Here is a 24,014-nt window from a genome sequence, read left to right as displayed (position 1 = left end):
GCGACCGTTACATGACGCAGATGTGTAACGTGAGGCCTGACAGGACGACGTGTATGGCACCCACCTCATCGTGGCTGGAGTACTCCACGATCTCCGTACACAGATTGCTGCACTTAATGGTGCCCAGGTTCTGCTGGTTGCTCTTGCGGTTACAGGAGTCCTTGTACAGCATGTACGGCGTGCCAGTTTCTGTCTGAGACTCGATGACTGCGTACCACAGCTGCTGGGCTTTCACCACCTTGCGCGCCCGCCCCTCCTTCTCATACCTGCGGCACACAACACGCATGTAGTTACTGGTGCATGATCCACTCCCTGCTCAGCAAAAAGAAACCACCAGTCTCTAAGGACACGTTACAGTAACCGTATGATGTATGAACAAGCACCTACCTTACATACAGCTCCTCAAACTTCTCTCCCCAAACTTCCTCCAGACCTGGACACTCGTGAGGACACATCAGAGACCAGTCCTGTAAGAGGGGGCACAGGAGAGGAGACACATGGATGCTGGGTGTGTATTAGGGGGAAGGGGTATGAATCGCTATCTGTCTCACTCTGCTGCAATAGGAGTTGTACTGTGCAAAATCATAGCCCCAAAGTAATGTAATAATCTGTAGGGGGAGATCCACGTCAATCCCCAAATGCCACGTCAGTGGCATGGGACCCAGATCCCGGTCACCACGTCAGTGGCATGGGACCCAGATCCCGGTCACCACGTCAGTGGCATGGGACCCAGATCCCGGTCACCACGTCAGTGGCATGGGACCCAGATCCCGGTCACCACGTCAGTGGCATGGGACCCAGATCCCGGTCACCACGTCAGTGGCATGGGACCCAGATCCCGGTCACCACGTCAGTGGCATGGGACCCAGATCCCGGTCACCACGTCAGTGGCATGGGACCCAGATCCCGGTCACCACGTCAGTGGCATGGGACCCAGATCCCGGTCACCACGTCAGTGGCATGGGACCCAGATCCCGGTCACCACGTCAGTGGCATGGGACCCAGATCCCGGTCACCACGTCAGTGGCATGGGACCCAGATCCCGGTCACCACGTCAGTGGCATGGGACCCAGATCCCGGTCACCACGTCAGTGGCATGGGACCCAGATCCCGGTCACCACGTCAGTGGCATGGGACCCAGATCCCGGTCACCACGTCAGTGGCATGGGACCCAGATCCCGGTCACCACGTCAGTGGCATGGGACCCAGATCCCGGTCACCACGTCAGTGGCATTAGACCCAGATCCCGGTCACCACGTCAGTGGCATTAGACCCAGATCCCGGTCACCACGTCAGTGGCATTAGACCCAGATCCCGGTCACCACGTCAGTGGCATTAGACCCAGATCCCGGTCACCACGTCAGTGGCATTAGACCCAGATCCCGGTCACCATGTAAATAAGGGTCTCAAACAGGGGCTAGCAGAAAGGTCAGTGTGTGATCAGTAGAGCAGCGAATGGTTTTTAATTTTTAATCCTCCCGATTTCAGCTCTAAAATTTCTATTTCCATGTAAAATAGACAGAAATTGTATTTCCCTAAACATCTCCCAGGGGAAGCAGAATTAGGCCGTTAGTTCTCCTATAACACAGAGCACAGTGTTCCGCACCTGATTAGATTCCACGCGTTCCATGAAGAGATCTGGGATCCACAAGGCATAGAAGAGATCCCTTGCTCGCTGCTCCTCTTTTCCTGTGTTCTTCTTCAGGTCCAGGAAGTCGAACACGTCGTAGTGCCACGGCTCCAGGTAAATGGCAAAGGCACCGGGTCTCTGTAACGAGTCCGGCATAACCCCAATCATGTCAGGCAACATACGACTGGGAGCATTTAAGCCGCCCCATGAAGTGACAAAGGATGGAGTCATAGGTGACACAGTGAGGAAGGAGAGTCCCACAGACAGACACTAACACACGTTACATCATTGTGTCCTCAGAGCAGAGATCAATAGACCGATCTACCCATCCAGAGATAGCCAGGACTAACGCACCACAGAATATACACACACACAATGCACCACAGAGGCACAGACTATATATACACACACACACACACACACACAATGCACCACAGAGGCACAGACTATATATACACACACACACACACACACTGCACCACAGAGGCACAGAATATACACACACACACACACACTGCACCACAGAGGCACAGAATATACACACACACACACACACACACTGCACCACAGAGGCACAGTCTATATACACACACAATGCAACACAGAGGCACAAACTATACACAGACACAATGCACCACAGAGGCACAGGCTAAAGACTACACACACACACACACACCACAGAGGCACAGGCTAAAGACTACACACACACACACACACACTGCACCACAGGGGCACAGACTATATACACACACACACAGCAGAGGCACATACTAAAGACTATATATACACACACAGAATAAAGACTATACACAAACACAACGCACCACAAAGGCAGACTAAAGACTATAAACACACACAATCATGCGCGTGCTGTTTGGCACTCCTGCAGTATAAGGCAGTGTCAGCGGACAACGCTACACACCTTGTTTCCTCCTTGATCCACATAGCGAGCAGTGTTGTTGTAGACACGCAGCATTGGGACGAGGCCATTGGAATTACCGTTTGTCTACAAATCAAGATGAAATGATTAGTGGTCTCCAGAGCAAACCACATACAGCACAGTGTACACACTACCATCTATATACAGCACAGTGTACACGCTACCATCTATATACAGCACACAGTGTACACATTCCCATCTATATACAGCACACAGTGTACACATTACCATCTACATACAGCACATAGTGTACACATTCCCATCTATATACAGCACATAGTGTACACATTCCCATCTACATACAGCACATAGTGTACACATTCCCATCTACATACAGCACATAGTGTACACATTCCCATCTACATACAGCACATAGTGTACACATTCCCATCTACATACAGCACATAGTGTACACATTCCCATCTACATACAGCACATAGTGTACACATTCCCATCTACATACAGCACATAGTGTACACATTACCATCTACATACAGCACATAGTGTACACATTCCCATCTACATACAGCACATAGTGTACACATTCCCATCTACATACAGCACACAGTGTACACATTACCAGCTACATACAGCACATAGTGTACACATTCCCATCTACATACAGCACACAGTGTACACATTACTATCTATATACAGCACATAGTGTACACATTACCATCTACATACAGCACATAGTGTACACATTACCAGCTACATACAGCACACAGTGTACACATTACTATGTGCTGTATGTAGATGGGAATGTGTACACTATGTGCTGTATGTAGATGGTAATGTGTACACTATGTGCTGTATATAGATGGTAATGTGTACACTGTGTGCTGTATGTAGATGGGAATGTGTACACTATGTGCTGTATGTAGCTGGTAATGTGTACACTGTGTGCTGTATGTAGATGGGAATGTGTACACTATGTGCTGTATGTAGATGGGAATGTGTACACTATGTGCTGTATGTAGATGGGAATGTGTACACTATGTGCTGTATGTAGATGGGAATGTGTACACTATGTGCTGTATGTAGATGGGAATGTGTACACTATGTGCTGTATGTAGATGGGAATGTGTACACTATGTGCTGTATATAGATGGTAATGTGTACACTGTGTGCTGTATGTAGATGGGAATGTGTACACTATGTGCTGTATGTAGATGGTAATGTGTACACTATGTGCTGTATGTAGATGGTAATGTGTACACTTAGTGTACACATTGCCATTACCATCTATATACAGCACATAATCTACATACAGTACATAGTGTACACGCTACCTGCTCCATTTTCTGCGTTTACCACTAGTTCATCGCACAGAGGACAATGGCGCAACCTCCGTGTTCCTGCACAGCCAAGCGCCTCACTGCCAGCTGCTATCATACTACCCTGCAACGTGCGCCAAGCGCCACACTTGTAGCTGGTTTCATACTACCCTGCAACGTGCGCCAAGTGCCACACTGCCAGCTATCATACTACCCTACACTATGTGCTGTATGTAGATGGGAATGTGTACACTGTGTGCTGTATGTAGATGGGAATGTGTACACTGTGTACTGTATGTAGATGGTAATGTGTACACTATGTGCTGTATGTAGATGGTAATGTGTACACTGTGTGCTGTATGTAGCTGGTAATGTGTACACTGTGTGCTGTATGTAGATGGGAATGTGTACACTATGTGCTGTATGTAGATGGGAATGTGTACACTATGTGCTGTATGTAGATGGGAATGTGTACACTATGTGCTGTATGTAGATGGGAATGTGTACACTATGTGCTGTATGTAGATGGGAATGTGTACACTATGTGCTGTATATAGATGGGAATGTGTACACTGTGTGCTGTATGTAGATGGGAATGTGTACACTATGTGCTGTATGTAGATGGTAATGTGTACACTATGTGCTGTATGTAGATGGTAATGTGTACACTTAGTGTACACATTGCCATTACCATCTATATACAGCACATAATCTACATACAGTACATAGTGTACACGCTACCTGCTCCATTTTCTGCGTTTACCACTAGTTCATCGCACAGAGGACAATGGCGCAACCTCCGTGTTCCTGCACAGCCAAGCGCCTCACTGCCAGCTGCTATCATACTACCCTGCAACGTGCGCCAAGCGCCACACTTGTAGCTGGTTTCATACTACCCTGCAACGTGCGCCAAGTGCCACACTGCCAGCTATCATACTACCCTACACTATGTGCTGTATGTAGATGGGAATGTGTACACTATGTGCTGTATGTAGATGGTAATGTGTACACTGTGTGCTGTATATAGATGGGAATGTGTACACTGTGTGCTGTATGTAGATGGGAATGTGTACACTATGTGCTGTATGTAGATGGTAATGTGTACACTATGTGCTGTATGTAGATGGTAATGTGTACACTGTGTGCTGTATATAGATGGGAATGTGTACACTATGTGCTGTATGTAGATGGGAATGTGTACACTATGTGCTGTATGTAGATGGGAATGTGTACACTGCTGTATATAGATGGGAATGTGTACACTATGTGCTGTATGTAGATGGGAATGTGTACACTATGTGCTGTATGTAGATGGGAATGTGTACACTGTGTGCTGTATGTAGATGGGAATGTGTACACTGTGTACTGTATGTAGATGGTAATGTGTACACTATGTGCTGTATGTAGATGGTAATGTGTACACTATGTGCTGTATGTAGATGGTAATGTGTACACTATGTGCTGTATGTAGATGGGAATGTGTACACTATGTGCTGTATGTAGATGGGAATGTGTACACTATGTGCTGTATATAGATGGGAATGTGTACACTGTGTGCTGTATGTAGATGGGAATGTGTACACTGTGTGCTGTATGTAGATGGGAATGTGTACACTATGTGCTGTATGTAGATGGTAATGTGTACACTATGTGCTGTATGTAGATGGTAATGTGTACACTGTGTGCTGTATATAGATGGGAATGTGTACACTATGTGCTGTATGTAGATGGGAATGTGTACACTATGTGCTGTATGTAGATGGGAATGTGTACACTGCTGTATATAGATGGGAATGTGTACACTATGTGCTGTATGTAGATGGGAATGTGTACACTATGTGCTGTATGTAGATGGGAATGTGTACACTGTGTGCTGTATGTAGATGGGAATGTGTACACTGTGTACTGTATGTAGATGGTAATGTGTACACTATGTGCTGTATGTAGATGGTAATGTGTACACTATGTGCTGTATGTAGATGGTAATGTGTACACTATGTGCTGTATGTAGATGGTAATGTGTACACTATGTGCTGTATGTAGATGGGAATGTGTACACTATGTGCTGTATATAGATGGGAATGTGTACACTGTGTGCTGTATGTAGATGGGAATGTGTACACTATGTGCTGTATGTAGATCGTAATGTGTACACTATGTGCTGTATGTAGATGGGAATGTGTACACTATGTGCTGTATATAGATGGGAATGTGTACACTGTGTGCTGTATGTAGATGGGAATGTGTACACTATGTGCTGTATGTAGATGGTAATGTGTACACTATGTGCTGTATGTAGATGGTAATGTGTACACTTAGTGTACACATTGCCATTACCATCTATATACAGCACATAATCTACATACAGTACATAGTGTACACGCTACCTGCTCCATTTTCTGCGTTTACCACTAGTTCATCGCACAGAGGACAATGGCGCAACCTCCGTGTTCCTGCACAGCCAAGCGCCTCACTGCCAGCTGCTATCATACTACCCTGCAACGTGCGCCAAGCGCCACACTTGTAGCTGGTTTCATACTACCCTGCAACGTGCGCCAAGTGCCACACTGCCAGCTATCATACTACCCTGCAACGTGTGCCAAGTGCCACACTGCCAGCTGCTATCATACTACCCTGCAATGTGCGCCAAGCGCCACACTGCCAGCTGCTATCATACTACCCTGCAACGTGCGCCAAGCGCCACACTTGTAGCTGGTTTCATACTACCCTGCAATGTGCGCCAAGTGCCACACTGCCAGCTGCTATCATACTACCCTGCAACGTGTGCGGCTCCACTGGCCGTCACGTACTTACAGTATAAAGCAAACCTTTGGCATGGCAAGTGCGATGCCTGCCGCAATCATCTATCCCGATTTTTCCTGTTTGAGGAGTAATCCATCTACGGGCCCCTCTCACAGCTATCCACTGGGGCAAGTGGGCGACCCTCCTTCAGTCTAACCACCTACAGAAGTTCTAAAGCCAGGCAGGAGAGAGGCTTACCCATCAGTGGGCGTGGCTTACCAGTTAAAGGCCGTTCCTATTACTATAGTATACAACATGCACGGGGACCCCAATACCTGCCTGTACTCAACCGGGCAACGTAACCCAACTGGTGAACACAGAGGAACAGCAGAATACAAAGTAACACTCACCCCAGCAATATAGCTCCCAGTGGCTCGTATACAGCTGACGGCAACGCCAATCCCACCGGCAGACTTGGATATCAAAGCACATTGCTTTAACGTGTCGTAAATGCCTTCTATGCTGTCATCCTTCATACAGAGCAGGAAGCAGCTGGGGGGAAAGGACGCAATAGTACATAATAGATAAACGCTCACAAGGGCTATTAGTGGTTATAGTGTCATTATTCAGCTATATAGTCACAAAGGGATTATCGCCATAAAATTAATGCCATGAACATTTAATTAAAAGTGACATCACCACTCCACTGCCCCCTGCGACACAGCAGAATCTGACCTGTCATTTCACAGCTGTCTGAATATAACCGAGAGACACTATGACCACTAGAGGGCTCCCTAACCCAGCGCCCCGACACCCCGGAGCCATTAATGCATCTGGTAAAAAGCGTTTAAGGTTGTGTTGCCTATAAGGAAAGGCCTCCTACCTCCTTCCTCCATTCTGTATTCGGAGGGTGGCGATATATAACAAAAGAGCATGTAACAGTTATTGCCCTGCCAGGGCCACACACCCCGAGAGACCCAGGCCTGCCCCAGGGCCACACACCCCGAGAGACCCAGGCCTGCCCCAGGGCCACACACCCCGAGAGACCCAGGCCTGCCCCAGGGCCACACACCCCGAGAGAATCAGGCCTGCCCCAGGGCCACACACCCAGAGAGACCCAGGCCTGCCCCAGGGCCACACACCCCGAGAGACCCAGGCCTGCCCCAGGGCCACACACCCCGAGAGACCCAGGCCTGCCCCAGGGCCACACACCCCGAGAGACCCAGGCCTGCCCCAGGGCCACACACCCCGAGAGACCCAGGCCTGCCCCAGGGCCACACACCCCGAGAGACCCAGGCCTGCCCCAGGGCCACACACCCCGAGAGACCCAGGCCTGCCCCAGGGCCACACACCCCGAGAGACCCAGGCCTGCCCCAGGGCCACACACCCAGAGAGACCCAGGCCTGCCCCAGGGCCACACACCCAGAGAGACCCAGGCCTGCCCCAGGGCCACACACCCAGAGAGACCCAGGCCTGCCCCAGGGCCACACACCCAGAGAGACCCAGGCCTGCCCCAGGGCCACACACCCAGAGAGACCCAGGCCTGCCCCAGGGCCACACACCCAGAGAGACCCAGGCCTGCCCCAGGGCCACACACCCAGAGAGACCCAGGCCTGCCCCAGGGCCACACACCCAGAGAGACCCAGGCCTGCCCCAGGGCCACACACCCAGAGAGACCCAGGCCTGCCCCAGGGCCACACACCCAGAGAGACCCAGGCCTGCCCCAGGGCCACACACCCAGAGAGACCCAGGCCTGCCCCAGGGCCACACACCCAGAGAGACCCAGGCCTGCCCCAGGGCCACACACCCAGAGAGACCCAGGCCTGCCCCAGGGCCACACACCCAGAGAGACCCAGGCCTGCCCCAGGGCCACACACCCAGAGAGACCCAGGCCTGCCCCAGGGCCACACACCCGGAGAGACCCAGGCCTGCCAGGGCCACACACCCGGAGAGACCTGGGGCCACGCACCCAGGGAGCCGTGACGCATACCTGGAGACCTGGGGCCACGCACCCAGGGAGCTGGGACACATACCTGGAGAGCTGGGGTCGGTTAGTGCCGGCGTTGAAGAGCGTGGGTGACGCGTGTGTGAACCACTTCTCAGACAGCAGGTTGTACGTTTCTATGGCGGCATCTATGTCCTTTTGATGAATCCCAACAGACACCCTCATGAGCATGTGCTGGGGACGCTCTGCCACTGCAAGGAGAGAGCACGTATTTACCAATATGTCACGGGAACGGTCTACAGAATCTGCATATAGATCGATTCACAACCTACTGATAGACATGCTAACGCCAAATGCCAAGTTCTCAGCACAAATTACTACAAATGAAACCGTTAAATTGCAATATCTGAGGGAGCAGAGGCGGCCGCGCTTCCCCACCCAGAGGCGGCCGCGCTTCCCCACCCAGAGGCGGCCGCGCTTCCCCACCCAGAGGCGGCCGCGCTTCCCCACCCAGAGGCGGCCGCGCTTCCCCACCCAGAGGCGGCCGCGCTTCCCCACCCAGAGGCGGCCGCGCTTCCCCACCCAGAGGCAGCCAAAGTGGCAATGCTTCCCACCCTCAGGGGAAAGTTCAGTTCATAGCAATGGCCACAAAGTGCCTCTGGAACGGTTGGGTGAAAGTACTTCAGTCACTAACTTTACTAATTTTCTTCCTCATAGAGAGTAGAATTTCAGCTGTACAGTAATAGACGGTAACGTGTGCAGACAGACATCACTATGATGAGTAACTCCATTAACAATTATCTTCTATTTGGCCAAACCACCTTTCTTCACCCTCAGGGATGTAACAACCATCTGCCTCCTCCTCCTCTCCTACTTCACCCTCAGGGATGTAACAACCACCATCCTCCTCCTCCTCTCCTACACATCAGCCTCAGGGATGTAACAACCACCATCCTCTCCTACATCAGCCTCAGGGATGTAACCACCACCATCCTCCTCTCCTACACATCAGCCTCAGGGATGTAACAACCACCACCATCCTCCTCTCCTACATCACCCTCAGGGATGTAACAACCATCCTCCTCCTCCTCTCCTACCACCACCATCCTCCTCTCCTACATCAGCCTCAGGGATGTAACAACCATCCTCCTCCTCCTCCTCTCCTACACATCAGCCTCAGGGATGTAACAACCATCCTCCTCCTCCTCTCCTACACATCAGCCTCAGGGATGTAACAACCACCACCATCCTCCTCCTCTCCTACATCACCCTCAGGGATGTAACAACCATCCTCCCCCTCCTCTCCTACATCAGCCTCATGGATGTAACAACCACCACCATCCTCCTCTCCTACATAAGCCTCAGGGATGTAACAACCACCATCCTCCTCTCCTACACATCAGCCTCAGGGATGTAACAACCATCCTCATCCTCTCCTACATCAGCCTCAGGGATGTAACAACCACCACCATCATCATCCTCTCCTACATCAGCCTCAGGGATGTAACAACCATCATCTTCTCCTACATCAGCCTCAGGGATGTAACAACAATCATCCTCTCCTACATCAGCCTCAGGTATGTAACCAACACCATCATCCCCTCCTACATCAGCCTCAGGTATGTAACAACCACCACCATCATCCTCTCCTATATCACCCTCAGGGATGTAACAACCATCCTCCTCCTCTCCTACATCAGCCTCAGGGATGTAACAACCATCCTCCTCCTCCTCCTCTCCTCTATCAGCCTCAGGGATGTAACCACCACCATCCTCCTCTCCTACATCAGCCTCAGGGATGTAACCACCACCATCCTCCTCTCCTACATCAGCCTCAGGGATGTAACCACCACCATCCTCCTCTCCTACATCAGCCTCAGGGATGTAACCACCACCATTCTCCTCCTCCTCTCCTACACATCAGCCTCAGGGATGTAACCACCACCACCATCCTCCTCTCCTACATCAGCCTCAGGGATGTAACCACCACCATCCTCCTCTCCTACATCAGCCTCAGGGATGTAACCACCACCATTCTCCTCCTCCTCTCCTACACATCAGCCTCAGGGATGTAACCACCACCACCATCCTCCTCTCCTACATCACCCTCAGGGATGTAACCACCACCATCCTCCTCTCCTACATCACCCTCAGGGATGTAACCACCACCATCCTCCTCCTCTCCTATATCACCCTCAGGGAAGTAACAACCATCATCCTCCTCTCCTATATCAGCCTCAGGGATGTAACAACCATCCTCCTCCTCCTCTCCTACATCAGCCTCAGGGATGTAACCACCAAAATCCTCCTCTCCTACACATCAGCCTCAGGGATGTAACAACCACCACCATCCTCCTCCTCTCCTACATCAGCCTCAGGGATGTAACAACCACCACCATCCTCCTCTCCTACATCAGCCTCAGGGATGTAACAACCACCACCATCCTCCTCTCCTACATCAGCCTCAGGGATGTAACAACCACCACCATCCTCCTCTCCTACATCAGCCTCAGGGATGTAACAACCACCACCATCCTCCTCTCCTACATCAGCCTCAGGGATGTAACAACCACCACCATCCTCCTCGCCTACATCAGCCTCAGGGATGTAACAACCACCATCCTCCTCGCCTACATCAGCCTCAGGGATGTAACAACCACCACCATCCTTCTCCTCTCCTACATCAGCCTCAGGGATGTAACAACCACCATCATCATCCTCTCCTATATCACCCTCAGGGATGTAACAACCATCCTCCTCCTCTCCTATATCAGCCTCAGGGATGTAACAACCACCACCATCCTCCTCTCCTACATCAGCCTGAGGGATGTAACAACCACCACCATCCTCCTCTCCTACATCAGCCTCAGGGATGTAACAACCACTGCCATCATCCTCTCCTATATCAGCCTCAGGGATGTAACAACCATCCTCCTCCTCTCCTATATCAGCCTCAGGGATGTAACAACCACCACCATCATCCTCTCCTATATCACCCTCAGGGAGTAACAACCACCACCATCCTCCTCTCTTATCAGCCTGAGGGATGTAACAACCATCCTCCTCCTCTCCTATATCAGCCTCATTCCACCTCAATTATTTCATTCAAGAAACAATTAAAATAATGGTTTGATTTTGCTTCTCCACCTCCCACTGGTTACTATCAGTGCCCATGACCTGGCTCCCTGCTAGGACAAGACAGAGCAGACATGAAACTGCTTCCTCTACCTCAGCCAGAGAATTGATCACTCTCTTCCCTGATCCTACAGGTGAGGATGACTGATCTACTCTCTCCGCCTACACCCACCTCACACCCTATTACACCCTCTTCAGCCCAGCTGTCGTTCCCAACACCCCACAGTGGCTGCACTGATCCACGCTAAACCGTATATATAACATTACCCACTGCTCATTATATAGGGGGGGAGGGGTTCTTCCCAAATAGCAGCAAAACTACACAATAGCCAACAAATGGTAAAACAAACCTTGTATCATAGCTACATATATTATATTAGTACTAAATACATAGATGGAAACTGCTATAAAAATGTCTATTGATATCTTTGTATGATTGATCCTCTTAAGTATAGGTCTATCTAGAGTTCTTAGATCAAAGTCCAGGTCTTCGTTAAGCTAATTGTCTTAATTACCACTCGTGAAGCTTCTTATGTCCTTCTGAAATGTTCCACATGGCCTCCAAAGTGCTGGGCACGCCCCCAAGTGTGACAAAATTGGAGGCGTATCACAAGGTCACACCCCCTCTCCGGGAGTACGCATACTGAAGACGCCCTCCCCGCTTTCTAGTGGGAGAACCAACATCCCTTAAAACAGTTCACACAAAACTTCAATGTGTTCTTTCTGTGCTCACAGATCCCTCTGACCCCAGACTAATAGTCCTGCAATGAGGTTTTACCAATTGAAAATCAATAGATTATATGTAAGATGGGAGAGAATTCCCAACAAGTGGGCGAAGATTATGGAGAAGCAAAATCTGGAAAAGGGGACGAGACCATGGTAACGGCATTAAACGTCCCCGACTCAGCGCTGCCCATTGTACAGCAGTAGGGAGACCTCAGTCATAACGGGGGTCTTATTTTGTAAACGACATCGTTTACCATTTGCTTTCATGTGAAGATGATGAATGTGCTGCTGACAAAGACGCGGAACGTACAGAACTTCCAGGCGTCAGACAGCTCGGTGTGAGTGGGGGGTCCTGTATTACCCCCTGCACAGCAGCATTACACCATATTTATACCCATTTACCACCCCTGCTCTGGGTAATAGGTAGGGAAAATTATACTTATTACAGAAACCATTTAATAGCAAGTTAGAGACAAACATGGGAAATCCTGTGTACCTGGCTCTGCATTCTCTCTATTCTACGCTTTCACCACAAACACCCTACCAGCAGCCTACACCGCGAGAAGCGGGGAGACCGCCGAGTACAACGCGCAGACAGAGAACGTCAGTTACCTTTCCCGTTGATTTTCAGCAAATAGGAGCGTTCTAGAGTCTGAAAGAGAAACGTGAGTGAGCTGAGGAAGAGCCACATTACACGGAGAGTTCCTGCAGTCATTGTACAGACACCCAGCAATGCCAGGGCTTACCTTAAAGCCAAAGAAGTTGTAGGAGAAGTCTCTGTCGTAGATGATGGAGGAGTTAAGGCGCTGAGGAAGATAGAACAGTGATAGATAACTGGCCACATGTAAGAGCTGCACGCTGAGCCCCCCCCCCCCCCATGAGACAGCTGAAGCCCCTCTCACATCTACAGGACAGCGCCCTGATGGGTTCTCATATAAGTAGCGACACCCAGAGTCATGTGACAGAACTGCCCATCCCCCAATGTACGAACTCATCGATCCCCATGGGGCATTTCACAATGGTCATCCCCTCTCACACGTGTTGGTCATAGCTACATATAAACGCTGCATATAATGGCGACCCATAGTGACCCCACAATTACAGTCACAGATCCAGTAACTTCCCCCCGCAGTCACCCATACACCCTGTAATTATTCTAATGAGCGGATCGCCATAAGGGGCTTCATGTAACCCACACAAGGGTAATACATTACATTCAGCCGCCATTATTACCCCCGATATAGCAGACCTACGTCTTTATTGGCCAGCACGATGTCCAGAGTCTCTTTGGAAACCATCGGGGAGTGTAGTCCGTTCAGAGGGTTCACATAATTATACAGATCTTCCATCACATCTGCAAGCAGAGACCTCTCATGTCAGCACTATACAGATACATGTAACAGTGACGTGTTAGCTGGGGATAGAAGCCGGACACGTGTGTGAGAGAGACTTGTGCAATGCTCTGCTATTCCCTCATATACAGAGAGCAGTGACGTGTTAGCTGGGGATAGAAGCCGGACACGTGTGTGAGAGAGACCTGTGCACTGCTCTGCTATTCCCTCATATACAGAGAGCAGTGACGTGTTATAGCTGGGGACAGAAGCCGGACACGTGTGTGAGAGACCTGTGCACTGCTCTGCTATTCCCTCATATACAGAGAGCAGTGACGTGTTATAGCTGAGGACAGAAGCCGGACACGTGTGTGAGAGACCTGTGCACTGCTCTGCTATTCCCTCATATACAGAGAGCAGTGACGTGTTAGCTGGGGATAGAAGCCGGACACGTGTGAGAGAGACCTGTGCACTGCTCTGCTATTCCCTCATATACAGAGAGCAGTGACGTGTTAGCTGGGGATAGAAGCCGAACACGTGTGTGAGAGACCTGTGCACTGCTCTGCTATTCCCTCATATACAGAGAGCAGTGACGTGTTAGCTGGGGACAGAAGCCGGACACGTGTGTGAGAGACCTGTGCACTGCTCTGCTATTCCCTCATATACAGAGAGCAGTGACGTGTTATAGCTGGGGACAGAAGCCGGACACGTGTGTGAGAGACCTGTGCACTGCTCTGCTATTCCCTCATATACAGAGAGCAGTGACGTGTTATAGCTGGGGACAGAAGACGGACACGTGTGTGAGAGAGACCTGTGCACCGCTCTACTATTCCCTCATATACAGAGAGCAGTGACGTGTTATAGCTGGGGACAGAAGACGGACACGTGTGTGAGAGACCTGTGCACTGCTCTGCTATTCCCTCATATACAGAGAGCAGTGACGTGTTAGCTGGGGATAGAAGCCGGACACGCATGTGAGAGACCTGTGCACTGCTCTGCGATTCCCTTATACAGAGAGCAGTGACGTGTTAGCTGGGGATAGAAGACGGACACGTGTGTGAGAGACCTGTGCAGTGCTCTGCTATTCCCTCATATACAGAGAGCAGTGACGTGTTATAGCTGGGGACAGAAGCCGGACACGTGTGTGAGAGACCTGTGCACTGCTCTGCTATTCCCTCATATACAGAGAGCAGTGACGTGTTAGCTGGGGATAGAAGCCGGACACGCGTGTGAGAGACCTGTGCACTGCTCTGCGATTCCCTTATACAGAGAGCAGTGACGTGTTAGCTGGGGATAGAAGACGGACACGTGTGTGAGAGACCTGTGCACTGCTCTGCGATTCCCTCATATACAGAGAGCAGTGACGTGTTATAGCTGGGGACAGAAGCCGGACACGTGTGTGAGGGACCTTTGCAGTGCTCTGCTATTCCCTCATATACAGAGAGCAGTGACGTGTTATAGCTGGGGACAGAAGCCGGACACGTGTGTGAGAGACCTGTGCACTGCTCTGCTATTCCCTCATATACAGAGAGCAGTGACGTGTTATAGCTGGGGACAGAAGACGGACACGTGTGTGAGAGAGACCTGTGCACCGCTCTACTATTCCCTCATATACAGAGAGCAGTGACGTGTTAGCTGGGGATAGAAGCCGGACACGCATGTGAGAGACCTGTGCACTGCTCTGCGATTCCCTTATACAGAGAGCAGTGACGTGTTAGCTGGGGATAGAAGACGGACACGTGTGTGAGAGACCTGTGCAGTGCTCTGCTATTCCCTCATATACAGAGAGCAGTGACGTGTTATAGCTGGGGACAGAAGCCGGACACGTGTGTGAGAGACCTGTGCACTGCTCTGCTATTCCCTCATATACAGAGAGCAGTGACGTGTTAGCTGGGGATAGAAGCCGGACACGCGTGTGAGAGACCTGTGCACTGCTCTGCGATTCCCTTATACAGAGAGCAGTGACGTGTTAGCTGGGGATAGAAGACGGACAAGTGTGTGAGAGACCTGTGCACTGCTCTGCGATTCCCTCATATACAGAGAGCAGTGACGTGTTATAGCTGGGGACAGAAGCCGGACACGTGTGTGAGAGAGACCTGTTTCAGATCTGTTTCTATTTTACCAGTTACACATAAATTCTCCCACTGGATTCCCAGAGTCCACTTTGTAAGAAAACCTGTCTATACCTGCGTGCCCAGGACATAACATTACTATACACACCGCTGAATGTGGGGCACCTGGCTACCTGCGTGCCCAGGCCATAACATTACTATACACACACCGCTGAATGTGGGGCACCTGGCTACCCGCGTGCCCAGGACATAACATTACTATACACACACCGCTGAATATGGGGCACCTGGCTACCCGCGTGCCCAGGACACACTACTATACACACAGATGAATATGGGGCACCTGGCTACCCGCGTGCCCAGGACACATTACTATACACACCGCTGAATGTGGGGCACCTGGCTACCTGCGTGCCCAGGACACAACATTACTATACACACACCGCTGAATATGGGGCACCTGGCTACCCGCGTGCCCAGGACACATTACTATACACACCGCTGACTGTGGGGCACCTGGCTACCCGTGTGCCCAGGACACATTACTATACACACCGCTGAATGTGAGGCACCTGGCTACCCGCGTGCCCAGGACACACTACTATGCACACACCGCTGAATGTGGGGCACCTGGCTACCCGCGTGCCCAGGACACATTACTATATACACTGCTGAATGTGAGGCACCTGGCTACCCGCGTGCCCAGGACACAACATTACTATACACACCGCTGAATGTGGGGCACCTGGCTACCCGCGTGCCCAGGATACATTACTATACACACACCGCTGAATGTGGGGCACCTGGCTACCTGTGTGCCTAGGACACATTACTATACACACCGCTGAATGTGGGGCACCTGGCTACCCGCGTGCCCAGGACACAACATTACTATACACACCGCTGAATGTGGGGCACCTGGCTACCCGCGTGCCCAGGACACAACATTACTATACACACCGCTGAATGTGGGGCACCTGGCTACCCGCGTGCCCAGGACACATTACTATACACACACCGCTGACTGTGGGGCACCTGGCTATCCGCGTGCCCAGGACACATTACTATACACACACCGCTGACTGTGGGGCACCTGGCTACCCGTGTGCCCAGGACACAACATTACTATACACACCGCTGAATGTGGGGCACCTGGCTACCCGCGTGCCCAGGACACATTACTATACACACCGCTGAATGTGGGGCACCTGGCTACCCGCGTGCCCAGGACACAACATTACTATACACACCGCTGAATGTGGGGCACCTGGCTACCCGCGTGCCCAGGACACATTACTATATACACCGCTGTATGTGGGGCACCTGGCCACCCGCGTGCCCAGGACACAATACTATACACACACACTTGAATATGGGGCACCTGGCTATCCGCGTGCCCAGGACACATTACTATACACACCGCTGAATGTGGGGCACCTGGCTACCCGCGTGCCCAGGACACGACATTACTATACACACCGCTGAATATTTTCTTTGTTTCCTTGTGGAGATTGGAGACTGCGATCCGTGCGGCCAGAATGGCGTAATCCGGGTGTTTGGTGGTTAGTGTGGCCGCAGTTTCCGCTGCCAGAGTGTCCAGTTCCACTGTGGTGACGCCGCTGTACAGTCCCTGGATGACTTTCATCGTGATCTGAGCCTACAAATGGTTTAGTACAAAGGGCACCATTAACAGGCAGCAGAATAGGACAATGAAAACAGATCCTAGAACACTATGCGATGGGCATCACTGAGACGGGAGAACGCAGCTTTAATGGGCAATAACTGAAGACATGGAAACCAGTACAAAATATCCCAATGTGACTGGAGCCTGCTGGTACCGAGCTGTAACGGGATAATTACTCTTACGTGTCCTCTGGCTCCATCTGGGGCCTCTGGGGGTACAGAAAATCATCCACAGGAAACACAAAAGAAAGTTCTGCACAAGCTCAGGAACAGACACTGCCAGGGATTATATACAGAGTGCGCCTGTCAGACCGCTGGTTAATGGCGCAGACACGTGCGCCTGCCAGCTGCCGTAAGACATTGATAGTGGACACTGCACCGGGCATTGGGCAATCTGAATAACGTTTTAAACATGCACAAAAAGTTACTGATGAAGAAACACCAGCCCAGGCCGGCAATTACTCCCATTACCAGACTGTATCACAGATAACAGGAGAAACATTATAGCTATAGAGCTCACAATCCAGAGACCCCAGCAGCAGAGAGAAGCCCACCCCAGCTCTAGATACTGCAGCTGGGACTCTCCGAAGAGGAAGAGAAGAAGATATGATGCCACGAGGTCTGCACCTCCCATCAGCGCCCAGCATGAAACCCGCCACTACGTTACTGAGGACGCCCCCATACAATGGAAGCAAGCCTAGTGTGGGGGCAGGCATACTGTTAATATGTTGTATGCTGGGTTGTTTTTGTGTAACACAAGCAGTAGCCATTGCTCCCCACTCTGTGCAAGCCTTAGGAGAAGGGGGGGTCACATCCCATGCCGCACCCAGTATGCGCCGTCTCCGGTGCTGCATCCATCTTATCACCAGGAGGAGCGGCGCCTCAGCAGCTCCACTTCTCAGACAGTACAACGCTGCTGACCGTGTAGGAGGATGACCACCAGCTGCCATTGCAGAGCTGAGAGAAGCTCCATGTCCTGGGGGCACCCGGGGGAAAGAAAACCCAGAATGGGGATATTAATACTTTTAAAGCCCTGAATGAGGCTCTGCACAGCCAAGCGGAGGAAGGACAATGTATAACTACAGCTCAGTAGGGCCAAACCCTAACTCATCCACTCCCAGCCCCCGCTCTTACCAACAATGTCCCCAGCCTGACGCCCTGCCATCTCCCTCACCATGAGGGTCTGCATGATGGAGGACTACAGTCTTGTCACCTCCTTTGTCAAACCATTGCCAAACTGTCCCTTCATCCGCTCTCATCTGCTCCAGCCTTGTCTTCTGCAACCTTCTGCTATTGGCTTTCAACCCACCCATCATTTCCCTCTACAAACCATCCTACATCCTGCAGCAACTACGCAAATCCCTGCCCTGCCTCCGTATCCTGAATATAAGTACTCACGGTCCCCCTTACAACCCTCCCTAATACATCTCTGACGTGGTCATAAAGTGCTCTCCCTCCCGCCATCATAGACCCCCCCCTGTAGCCTAACCACCTCCCTCACTCTGTAGCCTAATCCTAACCGCCTGCTGACATAGCCTAACCCCAGCCCTCCCATCGCCTAACCCCAGCACTCCTACGCTCCCATCGCCTAAGCCCAGCCCTCCCATCCTCTAACCCCAGCCCTCCTATGCTCCCATCGCCTTAGCGCCTTGGAGGAGGTGAGCAGGAATGTACTAAATTTGGGCTTTTCGCACACAATATTTTAGGCGGGTTTAGATGCACCTAAATAGGCCTTGTTTAGCCTCATAAAGCAACTTGCGCAAAAGGAGTGGGCACCCAGCAGCGGAACAAATGAATATCGCCCCTTCTAAAGTGACGGGCAATAGGGCGTGCTAAAACAATTGAATAGCCCCCACTTTGACTACCTCCAAAATAAAAGGAACAAGTGAATTTACAATTAATTATCGTGACAATTTCTAGTTTCCATTAACACGATGAGTGTGAGCCCTTCAGCCTGGAAAAGAAACACCTCGCACATCCCAGCACACACACCTCCCAGCGCACACACACACTTACCGGATCCACAAAGTCTCCGTTAAGTCCATAGCACAATTTCTGGATCCGCGATGTGATCTTATCAAACATAACACGCTCCTGCCTCCCATCTGCAGGAAAACACAGCGTATCCATTATCCGATCACACGAGACACCCAGGATAGTCTGAGTAATACCGAGCAGGTTTATCCTACCATATACAGTGACCATCACCCTATATGAGACCGATGGGGGAGGACACAGTATTAGCAGACGGAGTCAGTAAATATCACAAACCTCTGTCTAATTGTCAGTCTGTATAGTTTGTAGTGATGGGGATTAAGGCTCAAGGATGTCACTGGGAAAAAACAACTAGTCTCTCCTCTAACCCATCCACTACATCAGGATCTGCTCTGTCAGAGAACCTACAAGTGGTAGAAGCACAGAGCGAGAGGGCATATTCCAGCATATTAGGGGGTCTCACCTCTCTTGATAACGTGCATGGTGCTGAGCCTGGTCAAGGGGTGTCAGAGAGGTATTAGGGGTGTCTCACCTCTCTTGATGAAGTGCATGGTTCTGAGCCGGGTCAGGAGGTGTCGAGAGGTAATAGGGGGGTCTCACCTTTCTTGACGACGTGCATGGTGTGGAGCCGGGTCAGGGGGTGTCAGAGAGGTATTAGGGGGGTCTCACCTCTCTTGATGACGTGCATGGTACTGAGCCGGGTCAGGGGGTGTCAGGGAGGTATTAGGGGGGGTCTCACCTCTCTTAATGACGTGCATGGTGCTGAGCCGGGTCACGGGGTGTCAGGGAGGTATTAGGGGGGTCTCACCTCTCTTGATAACGTGCATGGTGCAGAGCCGGGTCAGGGGGTGTCAGGGAGGTCTCACCTCTCTTGATGACGTGCATGGTGCTGAGCCGGGTCAGGGGGTGTCAGGGAGGTATAAGGGGGGTCTCACCTCTCTCGATGACGTGCATGGAGCTGAGCTGGGTCAGGGGGTGTCAGGGAGGTATTAGGGGGGGTCTCACCTCTCAATGACGTGCATGGTGCTGAGCCGGGTCAGGGGGGGTCAGGGAGGTATTAGGGGGGTCTCACCTCTCTTGATAACGTGCATGGTGCAGAGCCGGGTCAGGGGGTGTCAGGGAGGTCTCACCTCTCTTGATGACGTGCATGGTGCTGAGCCGGGTCAAGGGGGTGTCAGGGAGGTATTAGGGGGGTCTCACCTCTCTTGATGACGTGCATGGTGCTGAGCCGGGTCAGGGGGTGTCAGGGAGGTATTAGGGGGGTCTCACCTCTCTTGATGACGTGCATGGTGCTGAGCCTGGTCAGGGGGTGTCAGGGAGGTATTAGGGGGTCTCACCTCTCTTGATGACGTGCATGGTGCTGAGCCGGGTCAGGGGGTGTCAGGGAGGTATTAGGGGGGGTCTCACCTCTCTATGACGTGCATGGTGCTGAGCCGGGTCAGGGGTTGTCAGGGAGGTCTCACCTCTCGATGACGTGCATGGTGCTGAGCCGAGTCAGGTGGTGTCAGGGACGTATTAGGGGGGTCTCACCTCTCTTGATGACGTGCATGGTTCTGAGCCGGGTCACGGGGTGTCAGGAAAGTATTAGGGGGGGTCTCACCTCTCTTGATAACGTGCATGGTGCAGAGCCGGGTCAGGGGGTGTCAGGGAGGTCTCACCTCTCTTGATGACGTGCATGGTGCTGAGCCGGGTCAGGGGGTGTCAGGGAGGTATTAGGGGGGTCTCACCTCTCGATGACGTGCATGGTGCAGAGCCGGGTCAGGGGGTGTCAGGGAGGTATTACGGGGGGTCTCACCTCTCTATGACGTGCATGGTGCTGAGCCGGGTCAGGGGTTGTCAGGGAGGTCTCACCTCTTGATGACGTGCATGGTGCTGAGCCGAGTCAGGTGGTGTCAGGGACGTATTAGGGGGGTCTCACCTCTCTTGATGACGTGCATGGTTCTGAGCCGTGTCACGGGGTGTCAGGAAAGTATTAGGGGGGGTCTCACCTCTCTTGATAACGTGCATGGTGCAGAGCCGGGTCAGGGGGTGTCAGGGAGGTCTCACCTCTCTTGATGACGTGCATGGTGCTGAGCCGGGGCAGAGGGTGTCAGGGAGGTATTAGGGGGGTCTCACCTCTCTTGATGACGTGCATGGTGCTGAGCCGGGTCAGGGGGTGTCAGGGAGGTATTGGGGGGGTCTCACCTCTCTTGATAACGTGCATGGTGCAGAGCCGGGTCAGGGGGTGTCAGGGAGGTCTCACCTCTCTTGATGACGTGCATGGTGCTGAGCCTGGTCAGGGGGTGTAGGGAGGTATTAGGGGGGTCTCACCTCTCTTGATGACGTGCATGGTGCTGAGCCTGGTCAGGGGGTGTCAGGGAGGTATTAGGGGGTCACACCTCTCTTGATGACGTTCATGGTGCTGAGCCGGGTCAGGGGGTGTCAGGGAGGTATTAGGGAGGTCTCACCTCTATTGAAGACGTGCATGGTGCTGAGCCTGGTCAGGGGGTGTCAGGGAGGTATTAGGGGGTCTCACCTCTCTTGATGACGTGCATGGTGCTGAGCCGGGTCAGGGGGTGTCAGGGAGGTATTAGGGGGGGTCTCACCTCTCTATGACGTGCATGGTGCTGAGCCGGGTCAGGGGTTGTCAGGGAGGTCTCACCTCTCTTGATGACGTGCATGGTGCTGAGCCTGGTCAGGGGGTGTCAGGGAGGTATTAGGGGGGTCTCACCTCTCTTGATGACGTGCATGGTGCTGAGCCTGGTCAGGGGGTGTCAGGGAGGTATTAGGGGGGTCTCACCTCTCTTGATGACGTGCATGGTGCTGAGCCTGGTCAGGGGGTGTCAGGGAGGTATTAGGGGGGTCTCACCTCTCTTGATGACGTGCATGGTGCTGAGCCTGGTCAGGGGGTGTCAGGGAGGTATTAGGGGGGTCTCACCTCTCTTGATGACGTGCATGGTGCTGAGCCTGGTCAGGGGGTGTCAGGGAGGTATTAGGGGGGTCTCACCTCTCTTGATGACGTGCATGGTGCTGAGCCTGGTCAGGGGGTGTCAGGGAGGTATTAGGGGGGTCTCACCTCTCTTGATGACATGCATGGTGCTGAGCCTGGTCAGGGGGTGTCAGGGAGGTATTAGGGGGGTCTCACCTCTCGATGACGTGCATGGTGCTGAGCCGGGTCAGGGGGTGTCAGGGAGGAATTAGGGGGGTCTCACCTCTCGATGACGTGCATGGTGCTGAGCCGGGTCAGGGGGTGTCAGGGAGGTATTAGGGGGGTCTCACCTCTCTTGATGACGTGCATGGTGCTGAGCCGGGTCAGGGGGTGTCAGGGAGGTATTAGGGGGGTCTCACCTCTCTTGATGACGTGCATGGTGCTGAGCCTGGTCAGGGGGTGTCAGGGAGGTATTAGGGGGGTCTCACCTCTCTTGATGACGTGCATGGTGCTGAGCCTGGTCAGGGGGTGTCAGGGAGGTATTAGGGGGGTCTCACCTCTCTTGATGACGTGCATGGTGCTGAGCCTGGTCAGGGGGTGTCAGGGAGGTATTAGGGGGGTCTCACCTCTCTTGATGACGTGCATGGTGCTGAGCCTGGTCAGGGGGTGTCAGGGAGGTATTAGGGGGGTCTCACCTCTCTTGATGACGTGCATGGTGCTGAGCCTGGTCAGGGGGTGTCAGGGAGGTATTAGGGGGGTCTCACCTCTCTTGATGACGTGCATGGTGCTGAGCCTGGTCAGGGGGTGTCAGGGAGGTATTAGGGGGGTCTCACCTCTCTTGATGACGTGCATGGTGCTGAGCCTGGTCAGGGGGTGTCAGGGAGGTATTAGGGGGGTCTCACCTCTCTTGATGACGTGCATGGTGCTGAGCCTGGTCAGGGGGTGTCAGGGAGGTATTAGGAGGTCTCACCTCTCTTGATGACGTGCATGGTGCTGAGCCTGGTCAGGGGGTGTCAGGGAGGTATTAGGGGGGTCTCACCTCTCTTGATGACGTGCATGGTGCTGAGCCTGGTCAGGGGGTGTCAGGGAGGTATTAGGAGGTCTCACCTCTCTTGATGACGTGCATGGTGCTGAGCCTGGTCAGGGGGTGTCAGGGAGGTATTAGGGGGGTCTCACCTCTCTTGATGACGTGCATGGTGCTGAGCCTGGTCAGGGGGTGTCAGGGAGGTATTAGGGGGGTCTCACCTCTCTTGATGACGTGCATGGTGCTGAGCCTGGTCAGGGGGTGTCAGGGAGGTATTAGGAGGTCTCACCTCTCTTGATGACGTGCATGGTGCTGAGCCTGGTCAGGGGGTGTCAGGGAGGTATTAGGGGGGTCTCACCTCTCTTGATGACGTGCATGGTGCTGAGCCTGGTCAGGGGGTGTCAGGGAGGTATTAGGGGGGTCTCACCTCTCTTGATGACGTGCATGGTGCTGAGCCTGGTCAGGGGGTGTCAGGGAGGTATTAGGGGGGTCTCACCTCTCTTGATGACGTGCATGGTGCTGAGCCTGGTCAGGGGGTGTCAGGGAGGTATTAGGGGGGTCTCACCTCTCTTGATGACGTGCATGGTGCTGAGCCTGGTCAGGGGG

At 52.4% G+C, this 24,014-nt stretch overlaps 1 protein-coding gene across 1 annotated transcript in view; it reads right to left on the bottom strand.

Moving 5' to 3' along the window:
• Positions 1-24,014, bottom strand: part of RRM1 (ribonucleotide reductase catalytic subunit M1) — a 36,789-nt gene that overhangs the window by 3,493 nt on the left and 9,282 nt on the right. The window contains exons 2-12 of the mRNA XM_088453867.1: positions 19,498-19,586; positions 17,278-17,455; positions 13,649-13,749; positions 13,142-13,201; positions 13,008-13,047; positions 8,623-8,785; positions 7,000-7,141; positions 2,553-2,636; positions 1,607-1,768; positions 388-467; positions 65-266 (exon numbers count right to left, since the gene is read on the bottom strand). Coding sequence (XP_088309993.1) covers positions 65-266; positions 388-467; positions 1,607-1,768; positions 2,553-2,636; positions 7,000-7,141; positions 8,623-8,785; positions 13,008-13,047; positions 13,142-13,201; positions 13,649-13,749; positions 17,278-17,455; positions 19,498-19,586 — 1,301 coding nt within the window. The remainder of the gene's footprint in view (positions 1-64; positions 267-387; positions 468-1,606; positions 1,769-2,552; positions 2,637-6,999; positions 7,142-8,622; positions 8,786-13,007; positions 13,048-13,141; positions 13,202-13,648; positions 13,750-17,277; positions 17,456-19,497; positions 19,587-24,014) is intronic.

Source organism: Taudactylus pleione, unplaced genomic scaffold (assembly GCF_031769625.1).
Source record: "Taudactylus pleione unplaced genomic scaffold, aTauple2 ptg000597l, whole genome shotgun sequence".
NCBI lineage: Eukaryota > Metazoa > Chordata > Amphibia > Anura > Myobatrachidae > Taudactylus > Taudactylus pleione.
The sequence above is the reverse complement of the archived record's forward strand: the minus strand, read 5'-3'. Positions and strand labels throughout refer to the sequence as shown.